This window comes from Rhinoderma darwinii, chromosome 5 (assembly GCF_050947455.1).
Source record: "Rhinoderma darwinii isolate aRhiDar2 chromosome 5, aRhiDar2.hap1, whole genome shotgun sequence".
Lineage (NCBI taxonomy): Eukaryota > Metazoa > Chordata > Amphibia > Anura > Rhinodermatidae > Rhinoderma > Rhinoderma darwinii.
The window spans coordinates 301,605,250-301,624,416 of record NC_134691.1 but is presented as its reverse complement, the minus strand read 5'-3'; the positions used below and the strand labels follow the sequence as shown (position 1 = coordinate 301,624,416).

The window sequence follows — 19,167 nt, the reverse complement described above, 5'->3', positions numbered from 1 at the left end:
TTGAACGCCACTCTTACCTAATTTAACTTCCTGACCACTGATTTTGCAGCAAATGCGTCAGAAGAGCAAGCAACAAGCAAAAATTGAAGCAACTCAGAAACTTGAGCAAGTAAAGAATGAGCAGCAACAGCAGCAGTTTGGATGCCAACATCACTCGAGTCAGTCAGGGAATGACACCCCAAACAGCGGAACACAAAGTCCTTCATCACCTCAACAAAATAGTGAAAATATGTCTCCAATTCAGCAGACTTTTAATAAAGACGTTTTTTCCAAACAGACTTTATCTTCATTCTCAGATGATGTTTTTGTGAAGCCACAAGCTCCACCACCAACACCAACCAGAATTTCCATGCTGGACCCCCTTCAGCTTTCTCAGCCACAGTCACCACAGATGATGTTCTCGCCTGGTTCTTCAACTTCTAGACCATCATCACCTGTGGATCCATATGCTAAAATGGTAGGAACACCAAGACCACCACCTGCCGGTCAGAATTTCCACAGGAGGAATTCTGGGTCACCTATGGATATGTGTCCTACAAGACATGTAGCTGGGAATGAATCTTTGGATACTAAACCATCACCATTAAGAGATCCCTCTTCATCTCCCTCCAGTGGTGATCTGGGTATAAAGATGGAAGATTTCCAAAGGTCTATGATGTCCTCAGAGCATTTTTCAAAAACAGGGTTTTCGTCAAGGATGCTACATAATGCAGATCAGGTTGTAGATGGTCTCTTGGTCCCAAACAATGACTCATTTGCTAAACAAAACCCCAGATCTGAGATGTTTCAAAGACAATCACTGGCACAACATAAAGGAGATCCATATGCAAGGCCACCTCTCACTCCCACTCCAGGTGTTTCACCTAGTAGTCCTGTCCCATTTAAGACTCCACTTCGCCCCAATCAGTCACCACAGGATCTTTATACTTCACTGCCAACACCCCGTCGAATATCTACAGACCAGTATGAAAGGCCTGTTATGACACCACGACCACCTGAGAATTTTTCTTATGATCATTATAGCCAAGCATCTCATCGTTCCTCTACAAATGATTCATTTGCACATCCACCTAGACTGATAAGACAACATAGTGACCCTCAGTCATTGTCTTTATCAAGACCCAATGCACAGGATCCATACGCACAGCCTCCAGGAACACCACGACCAGTGAATAACCCATATTTACAGTCACCAAGCGCTCCACGAACACAAGCGATTGATCCTTATCTTCAGCAGCCACCTACCCCAAGACCACCTACACAAACAATGGATCCTTACAGTCAACCACTATCTACTCCTAGATCAATTTCTGGAGATGTATTTGTTCAGCCCACTATAAGTAAAAGGCACCATGATTCCTTTGCCTCATCATCTGGAGCTCCAAGACCTGGCATGGATCCCTATTCTCAACAGCCTGCTACTCCTAGGCCTATTTCTTCAGATCCATATTCTCAACCACCAGGGACACCAAGGCCAGTATCTTCAGATCCGTACTCTCAGCCACCTGGTACACCACGGCCGATGCCTTCAGAGCTGTACTCCAAGCCACCTGGTACACCAAGGCCAATGCCTTCAGATCCGTACTCCCAGCCACCTGGTACACCAAGGCCAATGCCTTCAGATCTGTACTCTCAGCCACCTGGTACACCAAGGCCAATGCCTTCAGATCCGTACTCTCAGCCACCTGGTACACCAAGGCCAATGCATTCAGATCCGTACTCTCAGCCACCTGGTACACCAAGGCCAATGCCTTCAGATCCGTACTCTCAGCCACCTGGTACACCAAGGCCAATGCCTTCAGATCCATTCTCTCAGCCGCCTGGTACACCAAGGCCAATGCCTTCAGACCCGTACACTCAGATACCTGGTACGCCAAGACCAATGCCTTCAGACCCGTACTCTCAGATGCCTGGTACACCAAGGCCAGTGCCTGCAGACCCATACTCTCAACCACCTGGAACTCCAAGACCAGTACCTACAGATCCTTACTCACAACCACCTGGTACACCAAGGCCTGTTCCCTCCGATCCATATTGTAAACCACCTGGCACGCCAAGACCAATGCCTTCAGATCCATATTCTCATCCTCCTGGGACTCCGAGATCTATTATTATAGATCCTTATTCTCAGCCCCCAGGTACACCACGGCCTGTTCTTGTAGATCCATATTCGCAGCCCCCTGGAACGCCAAGGCCTGCTCCCACAGACTCTTATTCTATTCCAAACCGAACTCCTAGACCCATTCTTCCTGATCCCTATTCTCAATCACTGAGAACTCCTATGCCAGGTGTTCCAGAAAACTTTAATCGTTCTTCTGTGGTTCGATCAGGATTGGTTTCCACTCAGGAGACGTTTGGTCGTTCTACACCAAACAGAGTACATCTTCTGTCAGGTACTTATTTGAGACCTGATGCAATCTCCCAAAATCCTCGTATGTCAGGCCCAGGCGCCCCAGACATATTTACCAACCAGGATCCTTTTGAACAGCCACCAATGACTCCTCATGGGCAGATTGTAGATGGGTTTGGAGGTTCACATGATATAGCTGATCAACAAAGACCGTTTTCAGAAGAAGCTTTTAGTGGTGCTACCAACATAGTTGTGAGTCCTCAAGGTCACCAGTTTCGTAACATTCAGCAAGCAACTAGTATGCCTGATGCCCAAAATTCAATGAATGTGTCACTCGCAGACTCTGAAGAGAAAGCAAGACAGGTAAATATTCATTCTTTGACCAATTACCTGATATACATAAGGGGTGTGCATGCTTTAGTAAAAAATTAATTCTTCTGCCTGAAATTAAAAAACAATGTGTAGACGCAACCATAGTTGTATTGTTAAAAACTGAGAAAAACCCTGAAGAATGTGGTTCCTATAGACCAATCTCGCTGTTAACAGTGGATTACAAAATATTGACCAAGTTGATAGCTAATCGCTTATGTACGGTGATAAAGGATGTCATTCACCCGGATCAGTGTGGGTTTATTCCAGGCTAATCCACTTCTGAGAATGTACGACGAGTGTAGGTTGTGTCGCAGATCGGATGGGGGGGTGGCAGCAGGACTGGGTCTTGACCTCTCTTGGTGCCGCCAAGGCTTTTGGTTTGGTTGAATGGCCTTATTTACTAGCAGTGCTGCGCAGGTTTGGATTTGTGGAGGGTTTCATTAAATGGGTATCTATGATGTATCGTTCTCCTAGAGCACAGGTATTGGTGAACGGGGTACTGTCCCCTTCCTTTTGCCTCCATAGAGGCATGGGTGTCCTTTTTCGCTTCTTTTTGCATTGGCCATTGAACTCCTAGCTATTCGAATTAGACAAGATTCCGCGTATATGGGGATTAGAATAGGCCCTAGAGAGAACCGTGTAGGTCTTTATGCTGACGACATGACGCTATTTATGGCTAATCCTAATGCTACTTTTCCTAGGGCTATCTCGATTATTAATGACTTCGGGAGGTACTCTGGTTTATTGATTTAATTGGCAGAAGTCGTATTTGATGCCCCTGAGACGGGACGATTGTGGGTGGGGATCCGAATTCTGTGGTTTAAGAGTTACCCCTGCCTTCAAATATTTGGTGATTCTTATTGCTAGGTACAGTTCTCGATCTTCTGATTTTAAATGGCGCACCCTTGCTGACTTATCTTAGGGATAAACTGCAGGTGCGGAAACTTGTGCCTCTGTTGGTGGCAGGTCGCATTAATATACTGAAAATTATTGTTTTACCCAAGTTCCTGTACGTTCCGGGACACATAGATGTGATTGTGCCTAAACGCTTTTTCAAAATAGTGAACTCTCTGTTTGGGCCGTTTTCTATGGGGGGGGGAATCTAAACTTAAACTTTCTACTCTTCAGAGACCTAAGGATGAAGCTGGAGCCTCGTTGCCGGATGTATTTTTGTATTATCTGGCGGGCCAGCTTCGATACCTGGTATCTTGGGTCCCCTCACCCCCTGACCTCTAATGCGGAGTGTCATTTGGCTCGTGTCCTGGGATTGACAACCTTATGACCGGTACTGGAGCCACATGACTTTAGACACCGCTCTTTGTTACCCTTGCATAGGTTAGCCAGACGTGTTTGGCAGCAAGCTAAATGCCTAATGGGATTTGAGGGGGTTGTAGCGTAAGCCCTACTACGGAATAATCCGAGTTTTTCCCATCTTTTTGGATTATTGGGGAAGAACTATTGGATTTCCAGAGATGTACATACCCTGTTACAAATGGTTACAGCAGCTAACTCTGTCATGTCGGTGAGTGAGATTCGAGCGGCTTTTAATATACCTCCTGGGGATGCGTTATACTGTATACAATTTCATCATGCTTTGGTCACTCAATTTCCACCGGCTTCCACCATATTCTCTAGTTATGCACTGGTGACACTTTTGGGTACCCAGCCCACGAGGGGATATGTTTCTCTGATCTACTCATATTTATTGGATGCTAAATTCCGACTTGAACCCCTAGCGGTTGAGGATAGATGGCAGGAACTAATTCCATAGCTGTCGGATGAGGATTGGAACGAGGCTTGGAGATCCCATCTGTTGGTTTCTCCTGCTGCTAATAATAAACTGGTGCAATTATACATTATACATCAATGCTACTTAACGCCGATACGACTACAGCATATGGGAAGGATGACATCCCCGCACTGCCATAGATGTGGGGAGGATAGAGCTGATTTTACACATTTAATGTGACACTGTTTGTGGATTCTCAGCTTTTGGGAGGATGTAGTAGCCTTATTAACTGCAGTATTGAGGAAGGAGGTACCTCGCAGGCCCGAAGTGTGTTTGTTGGGTTTGGTTTTGGAGGAGCAGTGGTCGGTACATGAGAGAGTGTTTCTCAGGGACTCACTCTTTATGGCAAGGAAGGCGGTGGCTATACGTTGGATGGCACATAGGTAGCCGACAGCGCAATGGCGTAAACTGATTAATGATATTCTTCCATTTGAAAAAATTGTATATAAACATAGTGGTCACCCGGCTAAATGTAACTTGATCTGGGGTGTTGTTGCTCCTCGAATCTCACTCACTGTACGGTTCAAGGTTCGATTTATTGACACATGCCGTGATTGGGAGTGGGTCGGGGGTGCTGGTGGGTGGAACACATTCACATGGCCAAGTCTCTTTAGTCCTTTGAAGGGGGTGGCTGTTTCCTCTGATTGCACTTTGGATTACATAAATTTGCAACTTTCGTCTAACTGCCCTTTCAATAATATTTGTGTTATTTTCTTTTCTCATACTGCTATGTGGTCTGCGTACCACTGACATGCCCTGTGTGATTTTGTATGCTTGATAGCTCTCATTTCTTATTGTTTATGGACTGCTTGATGCATATTCTTATCCTGATGTATATGAACAATTGACTGTCAGTTTATTTTCACTAAAACGAGTTTAAAAAAAAAAAAGATAAAATGTAGGCAAGCTTAGATAAAGCAGCATTGACAACCTTACTGCATGCCCATATATATTGCAGAATAATTTGTCGGGTAATCTGCGCTTGTAGGCTCCTAGGCATCCGTTACAAACAAAAAAAACCTGCTGCATAACTCCTATTGAGTATCGCACTGCAGGTCTCTTAGTATTTCTAAGCCGCGATTGCTATTTTTGGTTCCCATAGACTATGAAAATCTGAACTAGGCGGTATGCCCTATCTCCTTGGCTCGAAAAACAATTCCTGGCAATTTTTCTGTAATGCTCCCAATCTAATGGCAACCATACAGCAAATACGCATACTAGATTGAGGATTTCCATAAATGATCAGCTAGAATTTTTTTTCACTTTATAAGTATTTATATATTTTATTTCAAGCATACATCAGACATATTAATCTTTTTGTCCTTGAATTTTTTTCTTTTTTTTTTTTTTTCACAGCGTCAGAAGTTGCGAGAGATGATCTTGAGGCAGCAGCAAAACAAGAATTCTATCCGGCAAGAGAAACCAGTAGAACCATTACAGCTAAACCAGGGTGGACATCTCACACAATGGCAAGACAGTGCGCACCAGCAACACGAAATATTTAACAGGCCTCCACCACCTTATCCTGGCAACATTCGAGCCTCACTTGGGCTCAAAGGAAACCTACGATTTCCTGCTTTTCCCAATGAGAAACATACTCAATTCGCTGGTAATGGCCAGTTCAATAGACCACAGTTTCCTGGAGACATTGGTAACATGGCTATGAGATCACACACTGGAAACAGGTACAATAAATTATGATTTACACCATGTTAAAGTGTAGCTAAACGTTGGACAAACTTCTGACATGTTATAGTGACATGTCAGAAGTTTTGATTGGTGGGGGTCAGAGTGCCCCACCAATCGCTAGAACGAAGCAGCTGAAGCGCTCGTGTGAATGCTCAGCCGCTTCGTGTCTGTTCGGCTTTTTCCGGAAATAAATGTATCGTGCATGGACTCAATAGAAAGTCTATCAGTCCGTACTCCGATACATCGGCTTTCCTTCAGCTGCTTCGTTCTAGCGATTGGTGGGGGTCTCCGTGCTCAGACTCCCACCATTCAAAACTTCTGACATGTCACTATAACATGTCAGAAGTTTGTCAAACAGAAGTTGTTTTGTGTACATGGACGTTAACGTTTTTTAATTTGTTAGATTGTATTTTCGTCTGCTTTATGCTACACGTGCATATTTGACTTCCTAAAGTAGCCAATGACCAATTGATGCTCACGATACTTTGCAAGGGTTGAGTTTGGTGGTCATGCAGTAGTTGCAGTTACCGCTTGATGGTTTTCCTTTGGGTAAAACTTAAATGAAAAGGGACTATTGTTTGTGAAAAATGATACTTATGTTCGTCTGTATAGAACATTTGCTTCCTATTGTGTTATGTGAGATGTTTTAAATGTTATTTGTTTTACAGATTTGTCTATCCTATGCCGGGCCCTGGTCCTCTGCCTACTCATGAGCGCTTTCTGGGTCCTCCAGTACAAATGCAAGTTCCAGGGATTCCACAGCAGATGAGGAGGGATATGTCAATTGAACTAACTAGACCATTAAGTAATTCCCAGATCACAAATTCAGCTGGTCTAGCGCCACATTTCCCTCACCAGGGAATGCAGGTTCAACAGCATAATATATCAGGCCAGGCTTACATTGAACTTCGTCACAGGCCACCAGATGGAAGGCCAAGGATTCTCTTTGGGCCATCTCTTAATCCAATGGAACAATCTATGCCACATCAGAGGCAAATCGGCTATTTCCCTAGACCAGAATTTCAAGGCCCAAGGTTTATTGATCCAGTACGCGCTCACTATACTGGTTTATCCAATCCTGTTCAATTTCCTCCTGGTCTGGAACAATTGATGTCTACACACAATCTGCCTATCATGATGCATGAAGTTGAACAACCTTCAACGACTGGGAACTATTTCCATACTTCATTATCTATCCATTCAAATAAGGAATTGAATAATAATTTGGCACCAGGCGAATTGGAAGAAAAACTTGACCCGGACGATCCTTCTGAAAAAGACCTTGATGTAAAGGATCTGGATGGAGTTGAGGTTAAAGATTTAGATGATGATGATCTTGAAAACATAAATCTGGATCCCGATGATGCAAAAGGGGTTGAATTAGATGGGTTAGATACTCTGGAAGCAAATGATCCTCAGCTTGATGATTTGTTACGATCAGGAAAATTTGATATAATTGCTTATACAGATCCAGATCTTGATCTTGGAGACAAAAAAGATATGTTTAATGAAGATCTGGATTTCAATGTACCTATTGATGATAAGTTGGAGCTCCAATGCAAAACTGAAGAATCAGAAGGCAGTGAAGAAACTCTCAAGGCTATACCTGATCCTATTCCAGAGACTATTGCTGAAGGTTCTTATGAAACAAGCACTGAGGGAGCATCACTAAAAACGAAGGCATCAGATGTTACTTCTGAACAGACTGTGGAGGCCCCTGGAAATCCGCAACTAGAAGAGGATATCGCATCTGTACCATCTTGTAAAAGTGAACGGTCAGATAAAGGAGATGAAGAGAGCGCTCCTAATTCTGAACAGCCTAATGACCCATTGCAGGTGCCTACCCAAGATACTATTAAGTCGTGTGGTATACCTGAATCCACACCCGTGCTTAATAACTTAACAAATGAAAATTCAGCACTAAATGATGTCGAAAAATTAGTTTCCCCATCGGAAATCATGGCAACTGCACAGCTCAATGCAATGCAGGACATACCACAAAATGTCATGACATCCCCTAATCATGTAATAGATCATCCCTTAAATCAAAGTATGGGACCAGGTCTTAAACATGGGTTTACAGAAGGATCACCATCAAATGCTGTTTTTTTGACTGATCAGCAGGGTTCCCATAATTTTGTCATAGGTGAAATGCTAAATCAGGATTTGCCATGTTCGGGTGGCAACCCTAGTGCTCAGCAAGTAATGCTCCAGCAGAATCGTGAGAGACCTCTTCTTTTGGAGGAACAACCTTTATTACTGCAAGACCTTTTAGATCAAGAAAGACAGGAACAGCAGCAACAGAGGCAGATGCAAGCGATGATCCGACAACGTTCTGAGCCCTTTTTTCCAAATATTGGTATGCAATTGTAAATGTATTGACGAAAATATGTTAATTATTTTTGTGTCTTCTATCATTGGCTTTCGCTGTACTTTAGCCCCTTCCCGACATTTGACGTATCCATACGCCAGAGTCGGGTAGGGGAAGTATGGAACAGGCTCACGGAGTGAACCCGCTCCATACGATGCGGGTGTCGGCTGTAGGTTACAGCCAACACTTAAGAGTAACGAGCAAGATCGCGCTCGAGCGCAATCACGTTAGTTTAGCTCGTTAAATGTTGCGGCATTTAAATCGTTAGAAAGGGAGGGGCGACCCCCTCTAACAGCTCATCGTGCCCCCCGCAATGCAGTCTCGGGGTGGCGATGGTTGCTATTGCTGCCTGGGGGCCTAATGAAGGCCGCCAGGTCCGCCATCTTTGTTCTCCTATTAAGCGCTTACTCCGGCAGGGCTTAATAGAAGCCTGTCAAAAAAAATAAGAAATATTAAAAGTTAAAAAAATCCCCCTTTTCCCATTTTCCCCCTAGAGCATAGTAAAAAAAAAATTAACTTCATTGGTATCGCCGCATCTGTAAAAGTCTAAACTATTACAATATATCATTGCTTAATCTGCAGGGCGTACGCAGTAAAAAAAAAAAAATAATTAAACGCCAGAATCGCTATTTTTTGGTCGCCTCATCTCCCACTAAAAATGTGATCAAAACGTTGCGTGTAACCCAAAATGGTCATTAAAAACTACAGCTTATCCTGCAAAAAATAAGCCCTCATACCACTTAGGCCTCATGCACATGACCGTAGCCATGTGCACGACCGTGATTTCCGGGTCGCCCGGCCACGAAGTGACAGCCGCGAGCTGCCCGCAAATCTCAGGCTGGCAAATGGCCGCAGCCATTACTTTCAATGAGCCCGGACCGCAGAGCACGGCAGTAATAAGGCTTGCACGTTCTTTCCGGGGTCCGGGGCCATGCCCGGACCGTGAAAATAATATAATATAATCTCAGACAAGAATAAAAAATAGAAGGAATAAACTGGTTCACGGGTCATATGCATATCAAATCAGACAATAGAAGTTTAAGAAATCCAAGGATCCCATATACTCCTAAAACTATCTCTATTGTCCGTTCGACTAGTTTCAAAAAGCATACTAAGGTTAACCCCATTCACAATAGTCTGGAGAGATAAAGTGTGACTCCTCTATTTGGCCGCTCTATGTATTCTAGTGGCTAAGAGAATGTAATGAATGAGCCAGCAGGTACTATATGGAACATCGAGAGGGTTCTGCCCAAAGAACATGACGTGGGGTTCAGGGGGATATGTAATTGTAAAACATTATTAAGTCGTAAGACCCGTTGCCACAAGTTAGGAACTATTGGGTAGGTCCACTAAATGGGAAGGATATCTCTCCTTTCCACACACCACCTAAAACAAAGTGGGGGACACATGAGGATAAATAAAGGAAAAAAAAAACAAAAGAACATAAATTCTGTGTAAGGCCGGAAGGGAAGTCCCAATGAAGGACACTTGGTAGCTCCCTCCTAGTAACATTCTCACAGCATTCCCTCCAGATAGCCATAGATCAGGAAAGCTGCAAATCACGTTCCTATTTTATCATAAAAGAAATCTTAACATCAGAGGCTACCGAACGGAGTGCAGAATTAAGTAAGGAGACGGGAGTGTTAAAACATATTTTTTTCAAATGCAGTAGGAGTCTTAAGGCAGTTATGCTTCCACCAGAGGAAAGACTAATGGGATACCAGGAGAGAACATAGGATTACCGAATATCTCCAAAAGTTGGGAATGGTTGGACTGAAAGGAGTGCTAAAATTTCAATTGTTACCCAGGCCTATTAGTGAGTCTCAGAATTGCTTTGAAAAAAAAATAAAAATAAAAATCAAAGTCCTACTGTCTGGGCACATTTTGTTTTTTTATATTAAATCAATTTGACACTACACATTCCATTCATGCATTTCCATATTTGTGTACATGGCACTTGAGTAGGATTTTTAAATCAAAATGTTTTTCTGATACTGTTGGAATTATTTGAGTTCAGCATTTTGGTTACATATGTGCCAGTATTTATAAAGTATTTAATGAATTGCCAATCCACTCCCATCTTTATACACAAACATTCCTTTGCAGTTTATATTTTATACTTTTTTGTTTTGTCCTAACTTTAGACTTTGATGCCATTACGGATCCTATAATGAAAGCAAAAATGGTCGCTCTGAAAGGCATCAATAAAGTCATGGTGAACAATATGGGAATGCCACCAATGGTGATGAATCGGTAAATATGATTCATAAATATGCAAATTTTACATTTTGGGAATTGTTTAGTTTATGAGCTCTCATAATGTACTCCACTCTCTGTAGTAAACATGTCCGTGACAGGTCTGTACCAAATTCAGAGGTCTTGCAAGCACCCTTATTTATCCAACGTAGCTGGCCCTTATTGTATCTACTAAGTGGGCACCTTTTGTCACTGCCTGGAGTAGAAACCGTCCCATGTCCAGTCTGTTCACACGCCATAAAGAAAGGACAGATTTATAAGCCACTTCTGTTTTAATCTGCAACATGCTCCGGAGTGAGCCTGTAATGCTGTATTCACTTTTCGTGGTATAATCTCGTTTTCTTCCATTATTTTGTGAAATTGATTGTGACAGGTGAATTCAGCAAAGGGAAATTTATTTTTACTATCCTCAACTAAGAGTGCACAGTAATGGTCCATGTTGTGCTATAAAGTGCATAAAGCACACTTTCACCCGACTATGTATACCACCTGAGACATCTAGACACACGGGTCGCAGCCCCACTGGTAGAAATTTGTGGGGTAAAACCAGGGATGATGCTAGTGTGGCCCTAACCTTTTAAAGGGGTTGTATGGTTTTATGTAAATAAAGCGTATGCTAGGGAACATACGGCATAGAAGCCATTCACACATAGGGCACATGCCGCTCACACATAGGACACGTGCCAGATAACACAACACACCTAAGTAAGACGACACATGCACATGCGCCACATAAACATAGGACACATGCTGTACACATCACTCACACATAGTGCAAGGTCCTACACACGCCATGTATACACCACTTATACATAGGACACATGTCACAACCATCCCACTTACACTTAGGATATGCTGCACACACGTACCGCACACAAATCACTCACACTAGCCATTTATACAGTACATAATACACATACCAGTTATAAAAAGAACACATGCCACACACTACACATGCTTCACACACACACCACATTCTTCAAACACACCACACATACATAGGACACACAGCCACTCCATACATATAGACACCTAATATGTATTCACTGACTTGTGAAGCTGTTGAGCACCGCGTATGTCCTCATTATAGTAGCCGTTTCTGATTTCAGGGAGGGATGCAAAGTACTTCCCTTTCTCCACTCTCTCATCCTCCATCACTTGCCAGCAGTCGTCCTACTGCCGGCGCCAGCTCCTGTGCCGTTTCAATACCAGCAGATGGCAGCATCAATGTGTGATTCTGACACCTACTGAACAGAGGAAACATAATTATTGAATCTGGGTAGTGGGCCACCTTCCCTCTGTGCTGAACCGGCTGTACGATTAGTATGTCCGCTCTTGGCGTAGGCACTTCATTAAAATGAACAAGTATGCAACTCTCTAACATACTTTGTTTCAATTCCTCTCCATTTTTAAGACCTCCGTTTGCTGTCGTTGTATGAAAAGATTCATTGCTTACATTCTGAAGCTGAAAATCTGTTCTAAACAAGTCCAGCAGACAAAGGGTGTTTATAACCGAGAATCAGATCTCACTTGTAAAGCTTCATGCGTCTGTCTCAGTTGAACATGATCAGGACAGGTATTGAGTCTTTGAATGTTTCCGTTTCCTGGCAGCATCTTGGATATTGTAAGGAATTGGTACATAAAGTATATTATGATGTCATACATTGAATACTTTTTATGCTGGTAAAACTGGAAAACCGTTCATGGAAAAATAATGTATTTTTTTTTTTGTTTTCCTTAGATTTCCTTTTATGGCTCAGCAAATTCCAGGTGATCAACCCATTGAAGGCCAAAGTATTGCTCCACCAGGAATTTTACAGGTATAAAGTTTTACTCTTTTATAGGGGCTTAATAACCTGGACCAGATTTTTGTTAAAGAGGATCTGTCACTAGTTTATTAATGCCCGATCTCCTAACTAATAGGCGCTATGATGGTTTTTCAAAAATCTTTTATTTGCAACGTTCCGAGCAATGAAAATATGCTAATTTGTCTATACTTGCCAAATGGGAGGTTACTCTTTCTTTTCACTTTGTGCGGTGTAGTGTCTTCTTTATGACGCAGTCTAATCCGCGTCTTACAGTTCTCCTCTTCCCAGCCCAGCAACGCAGTGTGATCATATAGTATACAGCTTCCATTCCAGACTGTGTATTCAACTGGTGATATCTCCGGTTGTGTCACAGCTAGAACTGCGATCCTGGTGCCATATGAGAGATTAGAATCTCATCTTTTATTTGCCACCAGAAACGCTGTTAGGTGGTCCACAGCCCAAGATATGCCTATTTGAAGTGATCCCTCTACCCTCCAGCCTCAGTCTCTCACACTGTGTAAAACTGCTTCATTCTGATAGGACAGTGTCAGAGGCTGTGAGGAGGCTCCACCTCTGGGGAATCGCTGCTGTCACCTCCCACTTGTCTAGTATAGCCTCACTTGCATATTTAGAAAAAAAAGCTTAGAACCTTTAAAATAAACTTTTTGGGACACAATTGTCACTATCAGTGTGACAGCGCCTGTTAGATTAGCTAGGAGATTGGGCGTTACTAAACTAGTGACAGATCCTTTTTAAAGCGAAAACCTAAGGATATACTTACCTGCTTATTATAAAGGATTCATGATCCACGTGTTCTCTATCAGTATAATATCTAAATTGTAGCACCAAGTTGAAGTTATTTCCATAATTAATTTCCATTCTATTTAGGCTGGGTTCACACTTTGCAGTCAAAATGCGTAAAAAAAAAAAATGCCGTTTACCGTGACGTGTGAACCCAGCCTTAAGGTCAGTTTACACGGTGGATTTTGTGCAGCGGGTCCCGCCGCAAAATCCACGGCGGAATTGTTCCTGCCGCAAAATCCGCGGCGGAATTGTTCCTGCCGCAAAATCCGCGGCGGAATTGTTCCTGCTGTAGGTAAGAAAATTCCTCCTCCCATTGACTTCAACAGGAGGTTCTGGTGGAATCCACCTGCGGATTGAGCCGGATGCATCTTTTTCCCGCTAGCTGAAAAAATTCAGCTAGTGGGTATAGGAGACATCCGACTCCCATTGAACTCACATCCGCCATGTGAACAGGGCCTTAGAGGTCTGGATATCTTTCTATGTCAGGGAAATGGTCATGCTCGCTTCCCCCAGACAGGTGTCAGTTTGCAGCTTCACCGTGTAATGCTCCATCTAACCTCTTTCCAGGTTTGGCAAAATGTAAAAGTTGATTTTTCAAATAGGTGCTGCGGAATGTTTGCCCTAGAGAAGTAACATGAATAAAAAATAGTTCACTTCTGGGAAAAGGCACCTGTCACCACATGTCTGAGACTGGTGGGTATCCCAGCAGCAAGAAACCCACCAATCTGTTTTTTGTGGCAGTGGATATTCATTGGAAAACACATTGGTGCAATGTTTCTGTACTTATTCCCAGTCGTTTCCAGTTGTTGTACTCCAGGAGGTACACATCATGTGTCAAAGGCAGGAGAATCGGGGGACTTGCACTGTCTTCGTGTTTTGTTATTGTATGTGCAGCAAAGTTTTATTATAGCCTTGGGGGGGGTCATTTCCTACTCAATTTATTTGAGGGTCACGGAAGCATGTGCGATTTGCATCTGCAAAAAATGACTGTTTTTCATGCATATAAATGTCTGTGTTGTGTTGGTGTTTTTATGTGTCATCTGTTTTTCACATCGGTTTCTTTTCTTGCAAGCACTTCCTGGTTTAATTTTTTATTTTATTTTTTGTCCGTATTTCACAGATCAGTTGCTAAAGAAATGCAGACAGCACACAGATGTCGTCCGTGGGCTGTCCTGGTTTTTTTTTCACGCACTTAGACTATAATGAGCGAGTCTGGTCGGCAAAAAACAGACCAGAATAGGACATGCTGAGTTTCTTGCAACGGACACATGCTACATGAAGAAAGAAACAAAAAATGTGTGATTAGCCCCATTAAATTGCATGGGTCGGTGTGCTGCCCGTTGTTAAAATGGATAGCACACTGTCGAGAAATAGGGATGTGTGAATAAGGCGAAAGGGATACTTAGAAACCATGCGAAACATTACATTATCCCATTGCAATAAAACATCTAAGTGACGCTTACCCTTTGAACTTCTTAAATCTGATCTGAGGGAAGGCTGACTGGTTCCACTCTGGTAATTTAGGCAATACTACAACGGTCGTTCTGTAGCTTGCCTAGACTGGATACAATTGAAAAAAGTGATTTCGTATGTAAGATTCCTTTTAACAGTCTGATATATATTTCTCTAGGATGGAAATATAGCACCACAAATGATCCGTCCAAACCCTCCAAACTTCGGTCCAGGATTTGTCAGTAAGTATACACACTGTGTGTCATTTTACCTGTGTGGTATTCTTGTTTTTCATAAATGCCACTTAATACTTAGTCTGCAGCTTAAGAGTAAATTGGTTCATAACTTAGATTTCAAGGCTATTCGGCGTGTTGTGGAAAAGTTCCATATTTCTCTGTGCTCACATCGGTGTTGTTGGATGATTTCAAATGTATCTGAATATATCTTGAGAATTTCATTGTTTCACCTTCAATTTACACACTGGATTGTGTCCTTGATACAACGGGATTCAAGATTATTCAAATTCACACAATTCGAGCACATCTGCTTTACTTCTCCACATTCCTCTGGTCTGATCTCGATACTGTATAAAAAATGAATCCACTGCCCAACCCCGACTAGGCACCCATATGTTGCCAACTGGGGAAAGAGACCTCAATCTGCATCGTGAGGTTGCAGATTAGAACTCCTCTTGGGATTTGATCTCACACTGTTCTATCAATGTGATGACCATGTAATCGGCATATAAAGTTCTCACCTGTTGGTACTTAGTCCTCAATCGAATTGCACATGCTGTACCGACATTCCACACGAACTGTTTTCCGGGTTGCCCCATTAAAGGTGATATGTTTCATACCTGGTGAAATTGTCCCAAGCTTGTTGGCTTTTGGGTCGGAGTATTTAACCTCCTAGGATCCCTATTTAATGAACTGGTAGCATGAGATCCTTGGACAGCTTTGTTACACTTTTAACATCAAAAGAAGTGGGAGTGGGCACTACTGACTTGGAGTTTAAACATGCATTATGTAACACTGTATCATCAGTTATTCCTTGAACATCTTCGGGTGGTGCTCCGCAATCAGACACAAAGTCAAGACATCAATCATTAAAGTAGGAAAGAAACGAGCAGCACTCACCCAGATGTGATTAAGTCAATTATTTCAGCAACAAATATGGATCACGGAGGGAGGACTGATGGACAGACAACTGTAACAGACTGTTTCGCGTTCTGAGGCGCTTCTTCTCACCTAAAATCATTAATGGTTTCCGTTGGTCACCGCTGACAGGTTTCCGTTGTTTTGGCGGAACCAATAGTGCGGTTGACTGCGCTATTGATTCCGTCAAAACAAAGGAACCCTGTGACCAACGGAAACCATTAACAACGTTTCCGTCACTATTGAGATCAATGGTGAGGGAAACGGAAGCTAAGTTTTCTGTTTGCCTTTCCGTTAGGGGTTAACCTGACGAAAAACTCAGACTGAACCCCTCAACGGAAGGGCAGCGCTGATGTGAACAGGCCCTTACAGACACAGTGGAGCTGCAGCCCGGTCACAGTCACTACTACAAACCTTCTAGCTCACATTACACTTCTTACTCCTCCCCGCTCCCCTATTAGTATACTGCTGTGGTCACATCCCTCTCACAGTGGAGACTGCTTGCTTGAAATTGGGTAGATGCTGTAGTAATAATTTATTAGCTAGCAAGTTCTCTCTTCACGCAAACAGCTTGTAATTTATTTTTAAGATATTTAGATTATTTTAGCTATATCTACCTACCAATTTATCTGCCTCAGCAGGGAATAAGAAAAGGGCTGCAATAATTCAAATCTCTTCCTATTCTGACCCATATTACAGTTGAGTATGCAGCCTGTAAGTGAAAGAAGCTAATAACCAGCGTAGTGCTCTACATTTTTTTTTTTAATTCTGCATACTTGAATTTACACATTGAGGTGTATATCTTACGAGGGGCTATAAGTGGATCACTGGAGGTACGCCTTAATGCATGGGCAGTATAAATTGAGCAGGTATTATATTGAAATTTGTGTGCATTTCATACAATGTTTTTTTTTTAGTTTAGCGTAATAGCAAAATTGTTTTATGTTGTGCGTCCTGTATTTACAAAACCATAAGCGGGTACAGCATGTTCTTGTGACTGAAGTTTTTCTTTTCTTTTCTATAGATGACTCACAGAAGAAACAATATGAGGAATGGCTTCAGGAAACTCAGCAACTCCTTCAAATCCAGCAAAAACTTTTGGAGGATCAAATTGGAGCTCACAGAAAATCTAAGAAAGCATTGTCAGCCAAGCAGCGGACAGCTAAGAAAGCGGGGCGTGAATTTCCTGAGGAGGATGCTGAACAACTGAAACAAGTTACAGAGCAGCAAAGCATGGTGCAAAAACAACTGGAACAGGTAGATGTCACTTCTCACAACCATAGCGGGTACTGGAATGGAACACCTGCCCACCTCTTTCATGCCTCTCAATATGGTGTATGGTGGATTAATTGGTGCTAAGGTTCAGTGTGTGAAATTTTACCATACTAAAGCCTTCGTTTGCCAGTGTACCTTGCACATACTTTTGTTAAAAGATGGGAGTGGCTTATGTAATGAAACTCATTATATGCTTTGATCATGTCTGAAAATAAAATAATTTATTCATTTATAGATCCGAAAACAACAAAAAGAACACACAGAGCTTATTGAGGAGTACAGAAACAAGCAGCAGCAGTATTCAGGGGCACCTTTAATGCCTGGTGTCCCACCACAGCAAACCATGATGGCAGGGGGAGGACCACCACTAATGAATCCACAGAGCCTTCCTATTCCTCAGACGCTGCACCCTCCCGGGCCTATGATTGGCCAACCCAATCAGCCAAGGTTACCAAACATGCAAGGGTGGCAGCCCCCACTTAGTCCTAGAGGTGCCGCAGCAGTCAATCCCCCCAGGATGCAGGGTCCCATCAGTTCTGAAGTATCCAGTCCAGCTGCAATTGTAAACCCGAATGCCCCGCCAAGGGTTGAGTTTGATGACAACAACCCCTTCAGCGAAACTTTCCAAGAGAGGGAAAGGAGAGAAAGATTGCGTGAACAACAAGAACGTCAAAGAATTCAACTCATGCAGGAAGTGGATCGTCAAAGAGCTTTGCAGCAAAGGTTAGAAATGGAGCAACATGGCATGGTCGGTCCAGACGTGAATAGTAGATCTTTGTCGCAAATGCCTTTCTTCAGTTCTGAGTTACCAAATGACTTCATGCAGATTCCACCCCTTCAACAGTCCACACCGCAGCAGTCTCAAATTGGACATGCAATGACCCATCAAAAAATAGGTAACTCTCCTCCTGCTGCACCTTTTGTACAAAACTCTGAAAAATATGGACAAGACAATCAGTCTGGGTTTCCACAAACCCCAAATATGCCAAATGTCACCAATGCGTCGCCTGTTGCTGATAATGGAAACTCCTGTGCACAGGACAGGCCTGCAAGTTCCAAAAATTTTCAAAGTCCCAGCCAATCCCTTATACAGTTATATTCTGATATCATTCCAGAAGAGAAAGGAAAAAAGAAAAGACAGCGGAAAAAGAAAAAAGACGAAGACTCTGATTCTCTGAAATCGCCACCATCAACCCCACGCTCTGATTCTACTGCTCCACTAACGCCAAGTATCTCAGAAGCATCAACCCCAACCGTTAATGTTGTGAATGATCTTCAAGGAGAACATGTGGCTGACTTAATTCGCTCATCAACACCTAATGCAACAAACAATAGTTCTGTAGATTTTGAAGGCCCCCTCCTCCCTAAAGATGTGAAACAGATATTTCAGGAACCAACACTGGACCAAGAGGATGGTAAACCGCACACTAAAGAGAATGTTAATATTCAGGAAATTAAATTGGAGCAGGTAGAAGGAGATCAATCTCCAGAGCATTCTGACTCCAAATTAAAGCAACCATCAGTCGGGCTTAAGACTGAGGATGATAAAGCCACATCGCACAATGCACTTTCCACAGAAATAAATTATCATACTGCCTCCGGCCCCTCAGGAAAACTGGAATCTGGAAATGAATTACTGAAACACTTGCTCAAAAACAAGAAAACACCAGTCATGTTGCCTCGAAACTCTGAGGAAAGTTTACAGTCAATTGAAGACTGTTCTTTTGAATCAAAATCCACAGGAAGACCAGGAAATACATTGGTGAGTTGAGCTGTAACGTTGTCTGTGTCATACTAAATTCAGATTGAACTCTACATTTCTATATTGCAGCATACTATAGGAGACT

The 19,167-nt window shown here is 42.8% G+C and overlaps 1 protein-coding gene across 8 annotated transcripts in view; it reads left to right on the top strand.

The window, feature by feature from the left end:
- Positions 1-19,167, top strand: part of KMT2C (lysine methyltransferase 2C) — a 219,778-nt gene that overhangs the window by 172,968 nt on the left and 27,643 nt on the right. For all 8 annotated transcript variants that reach the window (XM_075827356.1, XM_075827361.1, XM_075827357.1 and 5 more), the window contains 8 exons: positions 50-2,713; positions 5,868-6,196; positions 6,869-8,559; positions 10,716-10,824; positions 12,569-12,647; positions 15,070-15,133; positions 17,070-17,302; positions 17,556-19,082. In XM_075827356.1, the coding sequence (XP_075683471.1) occupies positions 50-2,713; positions 5,868-6,196; positions 6,869-8,559; positions 10,716-10,824; positions 12,569-12,647; positions 15,070-15,133; positions 17,070-17,302; positions 17,556-19,082 (6,696 nt within the window). The remainder of the gene's footprint in view (positions 1-49; positions 2,714-5,867; positions 6,197-6,868; positions 8,560-10,715; positions 10,825-12,568; positions 12,648-15,069; positions 15,134-17,069; positions 17,303-17,555; positions 19,083-19,167) is intronic.